The 21,780-nt window shown below is 37.1% G+C and overlaps 1 protein-coding gene across 9 annotated transcripts in view; it reads left to right on the top strand.

The window, feature by feature from the left end:
* Positions 1 to 16,799, top strand: part of INPP4B (inositol polyphosphate-4-phosphatase type II B) — a 325,541-nt gene extending 308,742 nt beyond the window's left edge. For 4 of the 9 annotated variants that reach the window (XM_068942137.1, XM_068942132.1, XM_009689286.2 and 1 more), the window contains one exon: positions 11,428 to 16,799. In XM_068942137.1, the coding sequence (XP_068798238.1) occupies positions 11,428 to 11,560 (133 nt within the window). In that variant the 3' untranslated portion in view covers positions 11,561 to 16,799. The other 5 variants (XM_068942139.1, XM_068942136.1, XM_009689285.2 and 2 more) reach the window with 3 other exon arrangements.
* Positions 16,800 to 21,780: the final 4,981 nt, after the last annotated feature.

Genomic DNA, 21,780 nt, shown 5'->3' with positions numbered 1-21,780 from the left:
GAACTGCATTGCTGTAAAAGAACTATAAAAGAGGAGATGGTGGAACTCCTTCCAGCACGATTTCATGCAGTGTTATGTTTCAGGGACGCTGAAGATATTTCAAAATACGTTTTTTTTTTTTCCTGGAAAATTGTAGTGTTTATGTAAAGTGGGAGCACAATGAGATGATGTTTTATTGGAATATTTCTTAAACTGTTTTCATTCCAGCATACAAAATAACCAGCATACGTGACTGAGGAGGAAAATACACTGTAGTCAGAGATAACTAACCATGTCAGTAAAGGAAGATTTATGCCCGCCTGCTAGCTTCCTTGTTCCCTCCTGGGGAAGAAAGGGAAGCTCAAATAATGCTACTGGCTTGCTGCCTCTTCAGGAGAAAATAATGATAGATTGCAGATGAGTAGGTTTTTCACAAAACGTTGGATGTTTTCAATTACATGTTACGTGGTTTGGAATTTTCTTAATCAAATCCCCTCTTTTTCTGAATTGTATGTATGTACAGTAGTGTGCATTCTGCTTATTTGTAAATGATAGTAATTACCAAAATTGAGTGGAAAGCTCCACTGCTGTACTGCATTGCAGTTCCACATGCAACTTGCTGAGGACATGCTTGGGGACATTCCTGAGAGACTGAAGTTGCAGGAGATGCCAGATTTCTGGGTTTGTTTTTTTTTTTGTTTTTTTTTTCCAAAGCTGAAGTTCTCAAGGCATTGTAGTGATAACCCTGGTGATCAAGGCATTGTAGTGATAACCCTGGTGAGTGTCACCTCTTTCTACTGATTTTGCTTTTTACAGAATACAATCTGTGATACAGAAGAGAAAAAACAAGCAAAGAAAAAAACCTCACCCAGATTAAAAAAAAGTATTTGATGGTTCAGTCTGAGTTAAGGAGTAAATTGATGGTTTTTCCTCATCTGCCAGTGACTTACCTCATCATTAAGTGATACTGCCAGTGTAAGGAACTCTTCTTGCTCTGTTCAGGGAGTCCTGCATGTAGTTCATAGAGTGTATCCTGAGAGCTGCATCTTTGACCTTTGGCAAACTGTGAGTAACTATGACTGTACTGAACCAAACCCTGTAGCAATACTCATCATAAAATGTTCCTTACAAATGTGAGTAGTGACAACAGACAAAGAGAAAAAGCTTGTAAAACATACAAATACCTTGATTAAAGTTCAAATCTTTTAAACGCCCTGCTTGATACTTGGGGGGAAAAAATACTTCCTTCTGAGGGTAGGCTCCAGAAACTTTTGCAGTCATCTAAACAGAAATGAGAGGGGGGGGGGGGAAAGCTAAATACAAAATGGGCGTGTAACTCTCTTGATTTCCCATACAGAGGCTGTGTTCTTCAAAGTCTCTACCTATTAGCAGAAAGGACCACAACAAACACTTTCGGCTCACAAGAATCTCAGCTCTGCCCTGTCCTATGCTCTGAAGAAAGTGGATGTAAAAGCAGTGTGTTCTGGGTTTAAAGAGGGTGTTGCCTGAGTCTTACAAATCTCCCTTAGTTATAACTGCTAAAGAAAGGAGAAGGTGGTTTATTGATAGGACTGTTGGGGTGGCATCTCCAGATAACTGCAGTGCGCATCTCAACCTATGCCCTTTTGGGTAGGGGGTTTTTGGTTAATATCCTACACAGGAGAGCTTTCTTTGCTGTATTTAGTGCTGTTGGTTCTAGCACTAATGCACCAGTTGAAGTCAGCTTTAAATGCATTTTTCTGATTGAGGGAGCTACATGTGCACTAACTCCACGTGCATAAGCACTCCCACATACTGTGCGTAGTGCCAGTGCTCACAGGAAGGCTGAGATCAGAACAGATCAGATCTCAAACTGCTAACGTGCTTATAAAAAAGCAGTATCAGTATGTTGGCTGAAAGCAATTAATAAACTGGCTTTATTTACTACTTGAGATAGAAAAGTGGTTTTCAGGTTTTTGCTGTGATTTATCTTATGACTCACACATTTGGTTAATCCCATGAAGAGTTTATGTGGCTTAGTGTCATTAATCAGAAGCAGTCACGTTTTGCTTTTTGTATAACTTAAACAGTAGTTGTAGAGATGCAGCATAAATTATAACATTCAGATTTATATCTATTGCTGTTTAATACCCTCCTCACTTAAAAGGACCCAAACTACAAATGCAACAGATTCTCAACTGACCCTTGGTTTATAGTAGCAGTGCTCTCTGTCCTTAATTTTGTCATCCTTCCCAAAGGTGTGAGATTTGAACATCCAGAAATTAACGTCAGATTTTAAGAACCATTTTTCATGCATGGTGGTTTAGTTGTACAGCAAGCCTTTTTCACCTCTTAAATCAACTTTGCCACTATTTTTCAACGGGGGTTGGGGAGGGGGGGGACTAAAAAGCCTTTGCCAGCAGGAAGGAGATGATTTATGAAGGTTTTCCATGGTCAGCCAAAAGTATTTAAGACTCAGTTAGACATATGAGAGAGAAAATTTACCATGGGTTTGTGTTCCAGTGTGCTATATGAACTAAACATATAATTACATCCTTGGAAAAAATTCCATTGCTATGAGAGAAACACTGGAATGTGACTCACTAGGCAGTAATACTAGTGACATAACCTTATGCAAGGAAAATGTTTTGTATGTTCAGAACTTACTTGAAGGATGTACTCATCCTATTTCAGACACTGTCAGGTCACTAAGAAGCCTGTGGTTTGTTTGGTTTCCGCACAGACATAGATCATGTTTGCTTTAAAATTGGTTGCATATTGGATTCAATTTCAAAACTTGTAAGAGAGGTTTGTCAGGAAAGTTTCTGCAATTTTGTCCTGAGAGTTTTGCTTATATGTAGTCCTAATACTTCATAAAAGAGTGTCTGGAAAGATTATTAGAATCATATTTTTGGTTAAAAAGAGAAACCTTTGTAGAATTAATGTGTAATATTGCATAGCAGTGTTGGTAAGCAGTAGGATGAAAGGGCCAATCCTGTACTTGGAGTGTAATAGAGGTGAGAACCATATTTCCAAAACCATTTTACTCTCCTGCCTGGTAAAGAAGAATCATTCCTACACGTTGTTTGTGTTTTGGTTATGAACTAGTCTCTTGCATAATTACCTGAATCACTTTGCAGATCTTTGAGGCTCTGTCTGTGTTTCCACTGAAGAAAGTTTTGAGGCCCTGGCCTCAGCGATTTTATGCAGTGAAAATCTTAAATGGTTCCTGGCAGAGCTTTGGCCTACGCAGACTTGCACTCTCCCAGGCTGTCCTTGGGCGTTTGGGAGTTGTCACGAACGAGGGACCTTTCCCATGAGGCAGCCTCCAGTGGGCAACCTCTTTTGGTGGTTAAGAGGTCACAGTGACGTGTTATGAACTCAGGTTTGCCTTCTGGCTTCAGCGCCAGGGACCTGCTGAGGGCAGGGTTAAACTGGTAGCGTAGCTGTCTTAAAGGTCGCAGTGAGTTAGAGGGTTGCAATTCTGACTGGAATGTTGTTTTCATTGTTACTGTATTTTCCCTGTATAAATGTTATGAATGTTACTATTCTGCTGTACAGTCACTCTTTAAAGCTGGGAGAAGGCGGCTCTTGTAGGTGTCCTATATCACACACACATAGTCAAATATTAATTCTTCTGAAGTCAGCAATTATTTCTGTAGTGCTAGGATTTACATTGGAGTTTTATATTTTGAAATAACATGTTTTGTGTATATTACATAGAAAACTTGAAGATGCTCTTTCATCTCTTCACACAGTTTATGGTATGTTAAAGTTTACATGGATACTGTGGGATTCTCTTTGGTGAGCCAACAGTTTTGGGGCAGAATCAGCCGAACTGGAATTTTTTTGTTTTTCAGGTCTGTCTGAAATGTTGTCTAAACAAACTAAAAAAAGTTTAACTTAGTGTTTCTTTTTAATTTGGGCAGTGTTGAAACAAATTCCATTTATTAACAAGAAGTCAAAATATTTCTCTCAGAACTTCCCCCTCCTTTGGCTGAAACTATCTGTCATGTACAACCTGATGTCACAACTAGGTCTCAGTTCTACAATACTGTATTTTCAGGAAATCTGTTATATGCCAAATGTTGAGTTCTATCTATACTCTCTAATTTATGTTAAATAACTGATTACTTTAGTACTATTTTTCTTATTATTAAACTGTAATTATGTGAACAAGGAGAGGGTGCTCTTATGCGTCATTACATGCTAGTAAACAATAGATGAGTACTTGCTGCTTTTTTTTAAATATACAGGTATTTTCCTATATTTTATATCAGAATTAACTTAATGTCTTTCTCTTAGTCTACAGGAGGGCATGTGATCAGATAATAAATTGTGAATACATAGTTCAGTCTGTAAGACCTTGTGACTTTAGGGCAGATGTTGCAGAGCAGGACTGCAGGAGAATCTTTCCAAAGTTCAAAACAAGAGCTAGTTGCATGGTTTTATTGTCTGCAAGTGGGGCCTCTCCCTCCTCCCTCCCCCCTCCCCCCTCTTTCCCTAGAAAATTCCCAACATGCTATACTGATAAAACTTGGTGGGGAAGTTGCACTGCCAACCTTTTATTCCTTTACTTTTGTGAGCACAGTTACACAATAGAGGGAAAGAGACCAAAGGAGTAAATTGAATTTTGTTCATCTCCAACATCCCTTCCAAAGAGCACAGTGGGGTTTTGCAGGATCTGTTTGCGTACATGGAAACCAGGTGTCCTCAGGTGTCTCCAATTAAGTACTACTGCAAGCCAGTGTGCTGATTAATCTGTTGCTGTCTACTGAACTCATTATAACTTTCCCATAATGGTGTTTAAAATCTGTACTAGGACCATGGCTGAGCCTCAGGTACTCTACTACTTCTGACCAGCACCTCAAAACTGAATCTTTTCTTTGGACAGACTTAGAACCCTATAGGAACAGGGCCAGAGTTCCGAGTACAAAATAAACGAATTGCCGTATTTTAACTATTTTTCAAGATCTAGATGTCTTGTCATCATGATTACATCTTCAGTCTGCTGCTTGGCAAAATTCAGTGGAGAAGCCTCATGTTATTTAGAAAAGAAAACAGATTTACATTAGAAAACAGAAGTATTATAACTAAACAAGGGAGGGAACAAGGAGTGGGGAAATAAAGCACACTGGTAAAAGAGAAAAGAATAAGAAAAATAGTTGCAATGCAAAAGGTAAAACAAAAAGAGAAGAGGTGTTTTAGTGCGGCAATTTGATACACATTAGACTGTATATACTGCTGCTGTATGTTTAATAGCAGCTCCAAATCACTGACTGAATTCATCAGTATCCTGAGATGAGGATGCTACTCCTATAGCATACAGGATCACATAGGGAGCAAATAATTGCTGTCTTAGTGCCTTTTACTTTATTTAACATCATCTAGAGTCAAGGAAAAAGTCAACAGATATTGACAACAATGACACAACCAGAAGAATTATTGAAAACGTCATTGATGCAGAAAATATGTCGGATTGTTCTTTTGTTATATTTTCCACTTAAAACAATGCAGAAACTTTTTTCTTTTTCAAATTGTCAGAGTTCTTAGAGTGTCAACTTTATCCTTCAACAGAAAGGAATTTAGCCTGGTATTCCTTTATATATTTTATTTGACTTCTGTCCTGACTCAGTGATCCTCCAGGACTGAACTGAGATTTATTTCCTTCTGAATCCAGTTTTATTCTTCCAGATGCTGTGGTGCAGCATCTTGACAATGGCAAGGAGCTCTGACAAGGATTCTGGGTTTCCCCTTTGCAAAAGTTCAGGCTGCCTTCTAGAACTGTACTGCTATGTTGACACTGTTGATTTTTCTCATAACGTAACTGGAGCGTTTCAGTGAATCACAGTAACATGTAAAATGCAGAAATGAAGCAGCTTTCACTCCAACTGTATTTACAAAAAAAATCTAGGGAGACAATACTCAGTTGTGTATTACTGAGAGTGCTGAAACACTTGTCAGAAAAGCTGCTGCTTAGTAGTTCTGGACCGGGATAATCTGAAGTAGATTATCCCAGAGAGAGCAGATAATTAACCAAACTTATGATCAAAATGAAGAACTCTTAGCAATCACTTCTATTTAAAGAAATGTCTTTGCAGCTATTGCTGGAAGGATTTAAAAGGGAAGCATCCTATTTTTTGCCATTTTTTTGCTATGAGCACTGAAGTTTGGCAGGAAAATGACCAGAAACTCCTTTCTGGAGTTCTGTTTGCAAAAAAGGAAAGTTTCCAGAAAGTATCTGTGCTGTAAGACATGAATTCAGAGTGAAGCCACTGCTAGCACTGGAGATCGTCTTGACTGAAAGCTGCCTATCCATTCTACTTGCAGCACTGCATTAGGGCCGCTTAGCTTTTCCAGTGACATTAATAGCTGTAACTCGACTGGAACTGAAAAAGTCTTACCAGGAGATACATACATCCCCAAGCATTAAATGTGTCTCCTCAAAAAACACTGCACAGGGAGTGCTGAGCAGTGTGACTGGTAATCAAAAGCCAGAGTGTGCCCTCATGTGTATGCCTGACTTCATAAGGACTCTTGGGACAGTTCTTTTTTCCCCCACACCGTTTTCATTGTCCCTGCTCCAGTGCTTAAGAGTTTAAAACAATTCATCATCTAAATTATAAGACAACATAAAATACCTGCTGTTTTGCTTTGTCTCATTTGATAGGCATGCAACATTATCCCAATAGGAGTTTAAGATGATAAAACACCAAGTGAGTTAGAAGGCAGACTGAAATGATTATATCATCATTAAACTTGCAGCGCTCTTGCCTGATATGATGTGTCTGTGCTATACTGTAAGCCTCAAATAAAATGAATAAAAAATAGTAATACAGGTTAGAGAGAGGTATTCATGACCCCAGATTTTACAGATCTACAAGCTTTCACCTTTTCCTCTTAAAATTGTACATATGTGTGAAATACAAATATGCTGCATTTTTTGGGAGCCTTCTTCCCTCTTGGTGTGAGTTCAGAGCTCTGAGAGAGTATGGTTTGTGACTGAGAGAAGAACATCAAAAGCTATGGCTATATCTTCACACCATAATAGGATCAGATACCACTCTGTTCTGACAGTTGGAAGCCAAATAAATCCAGCTGACACGGCACCAACTGGATGCATGCTGTTTGATGCGGTAAAACTTCCACCAGGTTTGATATGAGCCAGGGGGAATAACATTCCAAACTGTTATGTTACAGACAGCTGAGTTTAGGTCCTCACTTTAACTAGCTACAGTAATCACTACGGAGAATACTGTGAAGTGTGTTGGAAGGCTGTGTTGCTGCAGTGCATTGGAACATATTAGCAGAGTGAGTTCAGCAAAGCATCTGACCATGATGAAATATTCTTCTTAAATTAAAAGTGCGTTTAAGTATTCTACTCAGCCCTGTTCTTAGGGAGCTAACAATGGAGTTGGATCCTCTTGCTCTGTTTTGCAGATGCCTCACTGAATCATGCACAGAATGACGTGACTAATTTGTGGAACAGAAGTCCCCATGCATCAGCTGTTGGCAGTGGTTTTCCTGGGGGGAGATAGGACTTTTTATGTCGAAAGACACTGATCGTTCTTTTCAGCATATCAAAGAACAAATGTACTGTAGGCTTTTCTATTTAAAAAAATAACAGAACAAATGGCTTTCATCTACATAAATCTCACTGATGCTAATAGGACTTGCAGAAACATGGGTGAAAAACTAACACTGTCGACGAGATATGGAGCAAAACAAAGAGCAGCAGGGCACCCTACAGAAGTAGAAGGGTTGTGTCCCTGAAGGGGAAACATGCAAGCATGCAACTCAGCCTGCTTAGAATAAATTAATGGCATGCAAAACTAAGGTGGCAGATTGCAAGAAAGCCCTTCATAATGAAGTACCTAATTAGTAGTTTATAATGAGGAAAGCGTATGCAATAGCTGTGCGAACTTGCTGAACAGCGAACTTCTGTCACTGCCTAGATGGACCCTTTCAGAGGTCCTTCCAGAGAAAAGAGTTCAGTCTGTGTACGCTCTGCCGTAAGCACACGTATGAAGTTTGTGATAACGACATCCAAGAAGAACTATCCAAACGCAGCTAAGCAGTATGGTTGGAAATGAAGATAAGGGACTATGTGGGCTGAGCTACAGCTGTCAGTCAAGGGCATAAAGGGGATAAGCTGAAACAAACAGGCTCACCTAGGAGAGCAGAAAAGGGTGAGGGGACAGTGGAAAAGGATCAGAGGCAGATTTGTGGGATACCTATAGAGATTAAGAAGGGAAAAGGAAAAATTGCAAGTTGTAGACTTCTAAAAGTATGTAGAAATATATGATAAAAGTAAAAAATTAACAAAGAAAAAGGGCTTGAGTCCTCACAACTGATCACAAATGACAGTGTTGTGAGCAGAAGAGTAAGGAGCTTCTGAGGAGACAAGGGTGTAAACTGGAGTGGTCTAATGTAGAACACAATTATGTATTTCAGTGCAAATCACAATGCTGACAAAATCAGCATGGCAGATACAGTCAGCTTCATTTCTTTAGAGTTGCTGAGAGGATTTTGTCTAAGATAGCGTTTGAGGTTTATCTGTGTACATTTGAAAAGCGCAGAGCCAAGAGCAGCAGGCACACTGAAACCACTGATTGCAGTGACCTAGATGTCACTCAAGTATTAGGATTTTTATTTTTATTTTACTATTTAAAATAGCACAAAGGGTTGTCTTTATTTTTTATAGATTCCATGTTCAAAGCAAATAAGAACGGAATAACTTATTTTGGAAGTTGTTTTTAAAGGAAAATTGTGTGAGGAATGGTTTTCATCAACTCCTTTCACAGGATTCCACCTGTAAATGCAATTCTTGCACCTCTCTTGATATCCTAGCTCAAGAAACTCAATGTTGCCTTTTGACATTCAAGTCAAAAAGGCAGACTGTCTGTAAGATGAAGTGACTGCTTCTGTCTTCAACAGAGTGATATTAGAGCTGTACTGTGCTTGTTTTACCTAGGGCTGTGCGATGTTACCTTTGCTGTCTTACAATCTCCTTATGGTCTTCCAGTATTTTCTTTCTTGGCAGACAATGTACTCAGGACGCATGTATCTGAAAAAGCACTGTGGTGTAATCTGATATAGCTGGATATTCTTAAATCCACACAGAAAAAAAATAAGTTATCTTTGAATCCCAGAATATTTGTGGCTAAAGAAAAATAAAAATTAAGGCATTACTGTGCAAAGGAACTCCATAAACAGGAATCCTGAGCATGTACAAATAAATATAACTTAAGAGGGATGGAAAAGGTATAGCTGAAGTATGTGCAGTTATACTGGTACAGAAGCTACTAGGGCAGTGATTTGAAGGTATCCCTGCTACTCTAGTACACTGGCTGCACAACTTAAAAGTGATTCAGTAGAACTTCACTGTAAGTAGATTAACTCCCGAGTCAGTCGACTAAGCAAGGTACAAGGTAATTTTCTTTCAGTAATGTAGATGTGAGCCTTTAAATAGAAAGAACTGCTGTTGACCTCAAAGCTGAGTCACCAGCACTAATGAATTTTCAAAGCATTCATTTTTAGATCATGTTACCCAACATTTTAAAATTATTTTAGAATAGTTGCTATTCTGTTGAAAGGGCCACGTGCCTTTTCTACTTCTACCTATCTGTTTCTTAACAGATAGTGAAGCAGGCCTGAAACACCTGTGAACACCATGGAGACACTGTTTTGCCAATGCCACATTGTGCCACATTTGTGATCTTTTTTTGTTTCAACTATTCGTTTACCTCCTTATTTCATTTCTGGTCAGTGTGCGTGTTTGTTTTGGTGACAGTATAGCTCATCTCATAGCTTATATTTTTAATGTAAAGTTGTGAATACTTCTTCAAGGCACTTAGCAGGATTTAAAAAGCATTAGTCATTGTGCTTCCCGTGCAAACTGTAAAACAGATTAAATATATGGAAGTACTTAGCCTGAGTCCTTTATATCAGAATGGCTGTATTTGGTTTCTCTTTGTTGTCAGAATACCTACATGTTGGCTTTCTTTGCTGTTTAAATGCTGTTCTGTTTGTTCCTAACTTCCCCTGTTTAACAGCAGACAAACCCAGGGAGCACTGAATGAATCGGATGATCCCGAAACAGGCTGTCTAACTGATAACAAGCCAACTTCTCGTCACTTCTATCCTGTCGCCTTGCTGCTTGTCAGCTCACACTTGCTGGTTGTGTGGCTTATTTTAAGTCTTGCTTTGCTATTAGCCAAATATCAATAAACTGCACTTGTGTTCCTTTCTTTTCTACAAACAGCAACAAACTAACTTTAGAAAAAGGAGTTATGCTGTAATATTTCTACATTTTCAGACCCCAAGGATTCACCTTTAAGATACAAACGTCTGAAATGTACAATATTTTCATTATTTTTTTCTGAACTCAAAGAAGTATACTATGCATTGTGTGAATTGATTTGCTCTTTGTGTTCATGGTAAAGCTTTTCCACTGTAACTAGTTCAAAGAAAGCCCACTTAAAATGCTGTCACTGTACACAAGATGATGTGGAATCCTGAATGCTTGAACCCCTTTTTCCAGAGTAATAATTAGTCTGATAAAAATAAAGAAATAAAAAATGAATTTGCACAGTACAAACGAACCCCCAGTCACGTATCACAGGGCGGTGGTTTGTCAGACTTGCTTTTTGTGTTATTTTCATTGTTGTTATTAGCCGACGGTATCTTTTCTGTTTAACAAATAGGTTATTACCTTGCTACAGCTAACCCTTTTCTGTCAAGTAACTAAATGGAATAGAGTAAGTTCTGTTTTGTAGTTAAATTAACCTGTTTGTAATTGTTGCTTTAGTTGCTTTTGCTTTCAAGACACTTTTATATTCTTTTTAACAAAGTCCTATTTATGTCTTGATGCACCACTTTGGCACTTGTGACTTTTGTACTGTATGTGAACAAACATCTTTCCTTTATAAAGCAGAGAGTCGGATTGGGCTATTTAAAAAGCCATTTTTGTTTTTTCATTGCAAAGCTGAACATATGGGAAATAAAACAGAGGTGAAACTTTCCTTCACAAATCTATAGGGCCAGACTTGATAAAATGCCTTATTCCTAGAAAACTCATTTTTAGGGCAACAGGTACTCTCACATATATAGGAAGCAATTTGAAAAATATGGGACTGTTTAAAAGGCAAATATATTTCTGGAAACAGAATGAAATGTATTATTAAAGTATTTAATTTGGTTTTTTTTTTTTTTTTACTATAAAGCTTAAGGGAAAATATATTATGGGAAAAAAAAATCTTATCACCTATTTCTGAGGGCAATAACTGTATTGGGCCTGGCCTTGGATTTAATTTTGTAAGATGTATCATCACTTGTGGAAAACAAAAATGTAGAGTTGAATCTTTGTTATTTTTACTTCAACTGTTGCTGAAACTCTGCAATGAACAAATAAAACATATTTATTTATTCTGTGTTTCATGAAGTTGTACTTTTTCCCCCTTTCACTAGAGAAGGATGCCGCATAGAGAATGTTCTGAAGAATGTCAAATGCAGAAAGTATGCATTCAACATGATACAGCTGATGGCTTTCCCAAAGTACTACAGACCTCCAGAAGGGACATATGGAAAAGCTGACACCTAAGTTTAACAAAAATGTAATCAGGAATATACATCTATGCTAATTAGTGAATAAAAAAATTGCTGTTTATGAGTTATTAATTGGCAATGTGTAACAGTCAACATGCTATCTTTATCAGGTTTATTATTTTAAAATAAGTGCAGCTAGTCATTGTAAAATAAAACATCGTGAAAAAGTAGTGGACTGAATGTTCTCAAAAACAAATATTTTCAGTTTTTCTGCGCAAATTTGAAACTTAGTATGACCCATAAGCCAGCTGGAAATACTTCTTGGGTAGTTTGAAAGAAGATCAAAAAGGGAAATGTGGATTGCTGTAGGAATTGATGTTAGCAATTTAGACGGTGGCGTTTTGACTCTGAACCAAAACCTGAGATTTAAGGGTTCTCTTCCTGCTGCAACTAGTGTTTTTGGGAAAAGGTGTAACGCCTAGGTTTTGATCACTAATGATCAAATCCTCCACCGACCTGTTTATGAAAGATGCTAATCTTGATCTCTGGGTTGAATATAAATTTGGTAATTGCGTTTTGCTGCTTTAGATAAGCATGGTAACTATATAATATATTTTTAATAATTACAGCACATAATTTCGTTTTGGTTCCTTGCAGTTCATTTGGATATATCATTCTTGGCTTTCTGAACCATAGCCAAATACTACCTGTTTCACTTGCACATAAATCACATGGAAATCAGGGGATTAATTCTTCGGGTTAAGGTGACCTGAATTTGACCTGTCATGTTCCTGTTTGCCATAAACCCTGAAACTAAACTTTTGTTAGCAGTAGGTAAAATAGTTGTTATATAGAGGAGTTAACACATATTTTTAGGCTATAAGAACGTAAATGTTTTTACAAAGCCTAAGTGTTATAATTAGGGTAACCTGCTGTTTTAGGACTAGTTAGCTACTACAGCTGATTTATGTTAAATATGTAATGCTGCATGTAGATACTCTAGGACAAAAGACAACTATCAACTTTTTAAAATAATTTTAGTGCTTCTGCCAACTTTCGTTACTCCTAAATTTGTCTTGCAGAGAGCATCTGTTTTTTTTTAATTGTATTCATCAATTTCCTTCTCCTGCCCTTGAAATACAATTAAAAAAATAAAGTATTCATTTGACCTTTATGTAATAAATGCTTTCATTCTGAGAAAAAAATATATAGAGCAGAAACACGAGAATTTTATCCATGTGAAACTGCATCGGAAATTTCAAGATCTGTAGGAATATGTATTTGCCAAGGATGAAGAGGTTAATGTTTGCTTGCTCTTATAGAAGCCACAGAAGTCTTGATGCGTGGTGAATTAATGTTCTTTTTAATCTATTAAGATACTGAGTATAAATCTGTTTAGTATACTAATAAAACATTTATTATATAAGAGCCTGATCCTGCAAGTTATAATTGGGTGACTACATGAAAATGATCTGGCATGTGAGTAAAATTAAACCTGCCTTGTATATTTGCAGGATCAGGCTTTTGGCCAGCTAATAAAACATCAGGAAGAGATCCTCATTCCAACATTCATTGACTTAGGTGAATTCCAGACTTCACTGATCTGATATATTTACATAATGAATTGGAACAGTTTTTCAAAGTAAAATATATCACTTGAATAGTGTTTTGGTGCGTTTATCATTTGTTCATGTTATATGCCTCCATTAGAATGTTCTGTCATGCACGGTTCTTTTTTCCTGCTGCAACGTGTTACTTCACAGTAGCTGTCAGAAGAGTCAACACTGTGTTACAGATAAGAGCAGGCAGATGAGAATATAACGCCTTGATTTTTCCTGTCATATACCAGTAGAAGTAGGCACTGCTCAGTGAGAGGATGGGTGGATGTGTGCATAGATTTGTGTTTGTATTCGGATATTTAACCGTTACACAGCTGACTTGTACAAAATCTTATTTGCAGGTTTACAGAGTATAAGTCTGCCTAAGAAAGTAATATTCTGTTCTGTCAACCTGATTGCTACATTAGCCCCTACTATCCTTTCTGACATGTTTATTATTAATGTTAAAAAAAATTACATGTACAGTTTAGAAACAGTGGCAAATTCCTCATGCAACTCTGAAGTAATCCCATAGATGTATAACAGAGAATGATGGCCTTTCTCCAGTAACTTTAAACAATTGGCAGAATTCTTTGGTGGAATGGTATTGTCTGGTAACTACTATAGGTTCCTATAGTACTTCACCTGGGTATTCTGACCAGTTCAAAATATAAAATTCTTTAGACTTCTTTCTTATCAGGAAAGTCCTCTTTCAAGATCTTTCCTCAGCATTTAAATCACACTTGGGATCTAAATTGCTACTGAGTCTATCATATTACCTTCATATTTAAGAAGTTTTCAATAGCGAAGGCACGTTAGTGCAAAAAAGGCATTAATTTTCTATCCTTATCTTAACAGCCACTCCCAGCATGTCCTTGTGAAATTAAACCATCTGTTACTTGTTAAAGATAATCAGTGCACTGCCTGAGACTTTGTTGGGCTTGGGCCATTACAGAAGTGTAGCTTGAGTTTTGTTTTAAACAAAGCTGAACTCTTTTATGCCAAATTTTTGATCTGAATATCTTTTTGTATGTTACTAAGACCCTTGTAAAACCTGCTGACACGTTCCAAGTGTCCTAGAGGAACCTTGTTACTTCAGTGCTGAAGTATGCATTAAGCTCAACGTCTCCTCCTTTGTTTCCAAAGAGGGAGTGTCACTGCCTCCTGTGGGTCTGTTGCAGCTTATATAGGCAGAGGCTTTGTTACCAAAAATGCGTTGTCAGCTAATCATTGATGCAAAACTAGTATTTTTTTTCCTGGTTTGACTTTTATCAAGCAACAGAAAGAAGTTTTTTCTGCAGGTTAATAGCTTTGTTACAAATTGGAGTGTATTTACTGTGTGTAGAAGTTATATTCAAGCCCTGTATATTGTTTAAGTGCTTAACAGAGGAGTTAAGTTATGCTTGAGGTCTTGCACATATACTTGTAGTTCGCTGTGAATATCAGAGGAGTAATGTTTTTATGAGCAGGTTACACTACTGATTTGCAAAGGGTTAAGGGAAACATACTGATTTTAATGGCAGATTCATGGAAAATACTCTATATCTGCTTTCTTAAAGCTCTTGTAAGGTATGAAATATTCTATTCTGAGGGAAGGACAATATTCAAGGTCTAGAAGATTAACATTTAAATATATATCTGGCATCTAAAACCACATTCTGCCCATCTTGCTCAACAAAGGTATTTGTATAAATAAGGCAATCAGGATCTGCCTTGAGGAAACCTGAAGTAACAGTTTCTAGCTTTGAATATCTGTACGCTGCATTGCTACACACTTGTATGAGGTGTTTGGTTTTTGTTTTTTTTTTTTTAATACCACAGGTTAGTATCTAAATAGAAAACTAGTTTAGCATGCCTGGAGAAGGGGAAAGGAATGTTAATGTAATGTTTTCTCAGAGATTATTGTAATAGTACTATAATATATAACATGTACAGGCCTAACATTAGTAAGCAGCCAGGTCTTTTCTTCTGAAATCTTCTTTTGGGGAGTTTAAAGTATGTTCTTATCCATGTTTATAGTTTGTTTTTTATGGAGCAGTTAGGAAGCAAAATTTTAATTACATTATCTGGTTTTTTTCTATATGAAGCTGTGTATTTGGATGGCATACTAGCAATGTATGTGTTACAAAGAATAAATAATATAGAAGGACAGCTGAAGCCAACAAAATAATAGCTAAGAGCAAGCCTTAATGAAGTCCTATGCACTGTTAGTTTTTGCACTGTCCAAACTTTTGGCATTACGTAAGTAAAGCAAGGAAATTAGAGAACAAACTTCTGTGTCTAAAACAATCCTGATGAAAATTATTATTTTAACTGAATTAAAATGTAAATCATCATTAGGAACTTAGGTGCAAAGGAGTGCAGCATGTCATTTTGAAGCCCAGTGTATAATATCCCTATTTTGATCTTCAGAAAATAAACTCATTTATATTTCTAGTTTTAAAAGATGTTCCAAGAAATCCTATAGTCAGCTGATCAAAAAAAAAAAAAAAACAGGAAATGCACTGAACATCACCAGGTGTAATAAACTCTGTTAAAATCTATGCAGCAAAATAACTTGTTTGAGTTAATGGATGCAACCAGTTAACAATCTTAAACATATATTGTGTCAGCTGGCTATGTTGCAGACTTGAAACCATTGATATATCTGTATTTATGCTTTTTTTTATTGTAAAGAGGAAGTGTACTGTACAGACGATACCGTGAGACATGACTTTTCATCTTGTTTTTCACTTATTTGCAGCTTAAAAGCAGATGTTTACAATTAAAGTGCTTTAAAGTCATTAACTGTTCTTTAAAACATAAATTTACCATGTAGAATGTATTTTTAAAAAGCATCACAAACTGTTTTGTTAAAAAAAAAGGAAAAAAGAAAAAAATTCCCAGATTTCAGTCTCTAGAACATTAATGGTTTTTTCCTTAATCATGCAACACATCACCAATGACTGTGTTGTGTTGCCAGAGTTCAGCTTCCACTCTGCAGCACTCAAACTTGTATTTTCCCTTCCTCTCAATATCATCTACTGAGTAAGTAATAAAACAAACTAAGAAGAATTTCAGCATATTACTGATGATCCAAGAATAAAAAACGCATTTGCTCAAATAAACATGAGACTGAATACTTCGTAACAGGTAAAACAGAAGATACTTGTGAATCAATGTATCCATGTTCCAAAGAGCTTAAAAACATAAAGCAGGAGCGTTTGTGTGCTGGCAGGGAGAAAGGGTTATGGTAGAAATGGTATGATAATAGGTGCTCTCAATCTGTGGGGTTTGGAGCAGTGGGATTTGGACCATGCTGCTCCAAACTTCTGGCAATGGTGTTTTGTACTCTTTCCATTTGGCGTGCCAATTATTTCAAAAGTTGTTAGATCTTCTGTTTTGTTTATGAAGAGTCTGACTTTAAAATTTCTAAAATCCGAGGTTACTTTGGTACTCGTTTTCATTTGGTATAGCTGTTCCACTGTAAGGGTCCTGTCTCACTCTCTGGAGTGCACGGGGCTATTGGTATTAGTAACATTAATAGGACTTTAGTCCACAGCCTGTTTAATTCAGAGAAATGAAGCACAACTAAGCAATTCAACTTTTTTTGTACTACAGGATTTAGCATTTTTGTTTCATTGCTGTCTGCAAGCCATGTCCATTGTACACTGTGTGTATGTTTTTATTTAAATAAATGTGATGTTTATTTTTTATGTTTCTGACTTTTTGTGTTTGTTACTCATTTTTCATTTTCATGACAGTGCCGATGTCCAGAGGGCAGATTCTGCATGATGCTAAGAAGGGGTTCACTCTTAAAGGATTCAGTGAAAGCCTGTAGGTCTGATCACTGTTCAAAGAGCAAGTATTTAAGAAAGTTCTGATGCAAGAGTAAAAAGCTTGCAATGACCATAAACGTTTCTTTTGTTCCTAGTATTACTACAGTTTTCATCTCATAGCCAGGTGGGTTTTACATTTTCTAATTAAAACCAAACACAACATTCACATACTCATAAAGAAACCCTTTCACATAACTACTGACCTGTAGAGAGTTACTCAATGTAATAGAGGTGGGATCAACGTCTTTCATAATGAAGCCTCTTAAAAATGCAAAGTGGCATGCTTTAGCTGGTATGTTATCTTCATTATCTCAAGGCTTCTTCCCGGATTCTAAACCCTGGAAAATAAACACAAATTGCTTCTGTTTTTTTTGATACACAGATTTATTATATTATGTATCTTCACCATTAAAGGTAAGTTCTCTGTGGCTGGCTGAAATGTAGCTGAAAGCTTGTTTTGGCTATAGAATACAGTAAGATGTGGCTCGACTTCTGTGTTGTTAGTACTATGATTAGAAGCTTGTTGCTTGATTTACTTCCTGTGTTTGTATGTTTAGTTGCTTTACACTGATAAACTGAGACAATTAATTACCTCTGTGGTTCTTGATTACCTTTAGAAAGCAGCAGAAACTTATGGGTATTATGGTAATAAGTTATAAAACATCTGTTAGCATTCCGTCTAGGAATTTTGTCTCTTACTAATAAAAGTGACAGTCTTTAAATATACTTTGTCTTGCTTTGCATGCTTATAGACTTTATTTTGTATGTAGTTTTGGAAACACTTTTCTCATGACAGAATTTTGAAGGCTAGAAAAGGGAGAAGAAAACTGCAACAGTAAAGAAATGGTACCATAGTATGATAGTAAAAGCATAACCGCTTTCACCACTTCTCTTTCCAAAGTTATTTTGGGGCATGTTTGAGCAGAAGTAGAATCTAATGTCTGAAACATAATCTGCATTGTTCTGCACTGGGACATCCACTGTTGGCACTGAGAATACGTATATACAAAATGTGAAGATCATGTATGACTGCTTCTCCCACTGGTCCAGTCGGTGGGAGCTCTGATGTGTACTGCCGCAGGAGGGCTGTTGAGTCTTGTATGGATCTCAGTCTTCAGCAGTCCTATAGCAACACTGTTAATGGGATTAAGAGCAATGAAATTCTAGGGACTAACTGGACTGTGCTCTGCTTGCTTTACCTAAATAAATAGGTAAATGTATACATTTCTATGCAAGATGTCTAAATTACTGTCCTAACCCATTACATTAATGAGAAGTATACTTGCTCTGCTGCAAGAAAGATTTATTTTTGGCACTGCTTCTAAATAAAGTGGGATAAGAACTTGAGTTTAAAGAGTAACTAAGCAGGTAACGTGCACATACGTTCTTAGGCAGGCAAAATGATTTTGTATAAAAATGGTTATACCACTTTGTGCAAAAGTAAGTGATCAAGACACTGCTTAACTGAGAAGGTAAGAAGTGAGCACAAAACAGATCAAGGCAGTCTTTTTTTTTGTTTAAATGGTTTATAAGCAATGTGCCTCTGTACTTCACAACTGAAGAAGATTAACAGACCTTTTAGAGGATCCAATATAAATAGAAAGTGCTTCTTTAGGTAAAGTTTGCATCACAGGAACTTGTGATGCAAATCAAGTTGTCATCACCCTGAAAAAAACTGAAAAGATACTTCATAGAATACCAGTAAGTAAGATTAGCCAGTCTTTTTATTAGCTAACTTGACCTGATTATGATGGAGCATCTCCACACTTTGTTGAAACAAAGGCTTATTGCAAAAGTAAAGAAATAAAATTCAAGGGTTTTATTTTTTTAATCCTAATAAGGGAAAAAGAAGTGAGCATTTCAGATGAGTGGAAAATAGCAGCTCTTAGCAGTTTTTTGTGTGAATCCAGCTAGTGTGCTCAGCTATAAAATACTGATAAGAGTTGATTTTTTTTTTTTTCATATGAAGCACCCAATTTATATTTATGTATTCATGGGCATAGTTAATGGACATCAGCAGGGAAGATGTGCTCCTGCTCTTTTTAAAAATCATCAGGAAAGTAGTGCACACAATGCAATTCCCTTTTGCATTAAACCTATTAAGTCAAATCAATTTTTACAAGCACACAGGCCAGAGCTCTGGCACTTAATTCCTTTTGATCTTCAGCCTGCTGAATTCCACTTCCCGCTGCGCTACCATGCAGTTTATTTTTAACAGTTAATTTGTTTGGACATCATTAAGAAGAAAATACTACAATGTCTAGCAGTAATCAAGCACTGAACTATTTGTCAAGTTATTAACTGTCTGCATATGCACACAGACAAACAACTGATCACACAAAGGGAAATTTCAGAGTTAACAAAAATGCCACATTATTCTGTTCAAAACCATGAAGCAGACTATGTACCTGATACTGACTTGCACAAAGGCAGCATTGCAAATAACTCACCAATTTCCATGCTCCAAGCGCAACTTTCAGTTACCATGGCTGTTAAGTGTCTGGAGAAAGAGACCGCTATGAAATGACAGGTTTTGAAGGGAAGCCCTTGAGACCGAGTCAAGTCTTAGAATTACAGTGATGCTAATTCAAAATTATCCTCGTCTATGATTAGCGCCCTGAAGCACTATTTCCTAATTCAAGATTCTTTTTCCAGCTGACTACTACTTAGAGTTGGTACAGAGCATCTTCTATAAATAACGTACGTCTCTGGGGCTAAGGTTTCTACGCTGTTTCAATTTTTGCATGATATGAAACATAAAATATTTTTAAATTTTCAATCAATGATCATGCTGTGATTATATTTTAGTCGATCTTTTCAGTTGGAAGACTACTAGATTTATGCTATATTACGTGAGGGACCTGTGATCTATGTTCCCACATGCATGCTCCATTTGCAACACTCGGATTGGCATCTGGATGCTGAAATTAGCACGTTTGGGGACCAAAAGTCTAGATGCCCCCAAAGGCAGATGAAATGCATACGGCCTTTGAGCCACCAGTGTCAGAGACACTCAGCAATCACGCTAAAGGGGATTGTGTGCTCAAAAGCAGATTAACTAATTACTGTGCATGGCTCATTCAGAGAGGTAAGTCTGGTAGAAGGGTGACTGCATACTTGCTAGGCTGGAACTGTACAGATCCAATAATTGCAGGTGGAGTTTGTGGTCGATCCTCCATGGATTATAAAGCTGTCAGAAACCTGGGGCCTGCTAAACGCGCTGGCCATTTGCCTTGTCCTACTCCCCCTTGGCTATGCTAGGTCTTTACATATGGCTTGTCGTGTAATTCATAAAAATAAAGAGTTAATGTAAAAATTAGGCCAAAGATTCCTCTTCCTACATCCTGGCTCCAACAGTGGCAAGGAGTCAATACACAGGGAACAGTTTAAGAGCAGGGCTTACTACTTATCCAGTGAGCCTCCTCACAGGGCGCTCTCAGCTTCTGGTAATCAATGATTCAGGGACATCTGAAGTACGGTACAGGCTCGATGTTTGAGGCAAAAATTCAAAAACAACAAGCTAAAGCCTTACCAAACCAAGTGCTTCGACTTGGTTGTAACAGGGCTTAGATCTCTATATCTGAGAGAGAAATTACAGGCTTTGTGGTTGTTTTTGTAGACAAAGTCAACTTGTGAATGAAAACTCATTGATATTAATGAGGTACTCAAGCAGGCGATGTACTCAAGTTCACAATCTCAGAAAAGATGACATTACAAAATGTAATCAGACAGAAATACCACCTTTGAATAGATACTCCAGTGAGTCTGTGAATCTGAAACCTTCAAAACCCAAGCACCATCAGCAACATATAAATATTAATCTTTTTGTACTTGGTTCTCCTGCATCAGAAACTTTGATAATCCAACTTTCTGCTTTTCTTTCTTGTTTATGTAATAATTTGGGTACCTGGAGGTAGAACTGGGTTATGGGAAGTATTGCACAAGTTTCCTATTTGAACACGCTCGGAACTGCTCGATAGAGTCTTTAAAAGTATGATCAATTTGGGGTTTAGTGGATGTTATGTAAGAGTCATGCTACTAGCTGATACCTACAAAGAAAGGATCAAATTTACCCAGAGGAAATTTTGCATGTCAGCTTTGTTTTTGGTATGTCTAGCTAATTACAAGGATAAGGGATCTGGGTAAAAAACCTGATTTGAATCAGGTTCATTAGCCATACTAACCAACAGTTACATCTGTGTTTATTGCGCAGTAGGAACAATAGGGCAGATGAGCCTTTTCAGATGTAGACTATGTTAAGTAGAGCACCTGCTTCTCTAGGGCCTGAAAAATGTAATTTTTAAGATAACATTTCATGACATTTTGTTGAGAAGGCAAGGTTATGATGTAGATTCTGGTTCTGAGGGAACTAAAGCCTGGAACCGGTAACAAAATTAATCTGAACATAAGCCAGAAAAGATGGGAAACTACCCACCTAATCATCTGTGGGATAATCAAATACAGTTCAGGAAATGTCAGGTATAATCGCCACATTCCTCCTTCAAAATGTGCAGCGTTTGCTTTATCTATCGAGGACAGATATAGAGTACATTTTGTTCCTATTGTTCTATTCCATTTCTTTAGCTTGGGCTTACCTCTTCCGCCCAAGGCAGGATGAACATAAATAAATGTCATATGTATGGGTGCACACTTCATTCACCCTGTAGTAGAAAATTAACTGGTCCTCCAATTAAATTTTAGTGTAACACATGCTGTGAGAATGTGTTACAACTTTGCACTTAGAAATACAAAGTTTATCTATAGTCATCCTGCCCTGGGTATAAGAGATAATTTTGAGTTGAAGAACTGGAACAATAATTATGAGAACAAGAAAAACAAAAAAATGTGCTTTATAAATA

This window comes from Struthio camelus, chromosome 4 (assembly GCF_040807025.1).
Source record: "Struthio camelus isolate bStrCam1 chromosome 4, bStrCam1.hap1, whole genome shotgun sequence".
Lineage (NCBI taxonomy): Eukaryota > Metazoa > Chordata > Aves > Struthioniformes > Struthionidae > Struthio > Struthio camelus.
Note: the sequence above shows the minus strand (reverse complement) of the source record. Positions and strands in the feature narration are given on the sequence as shown.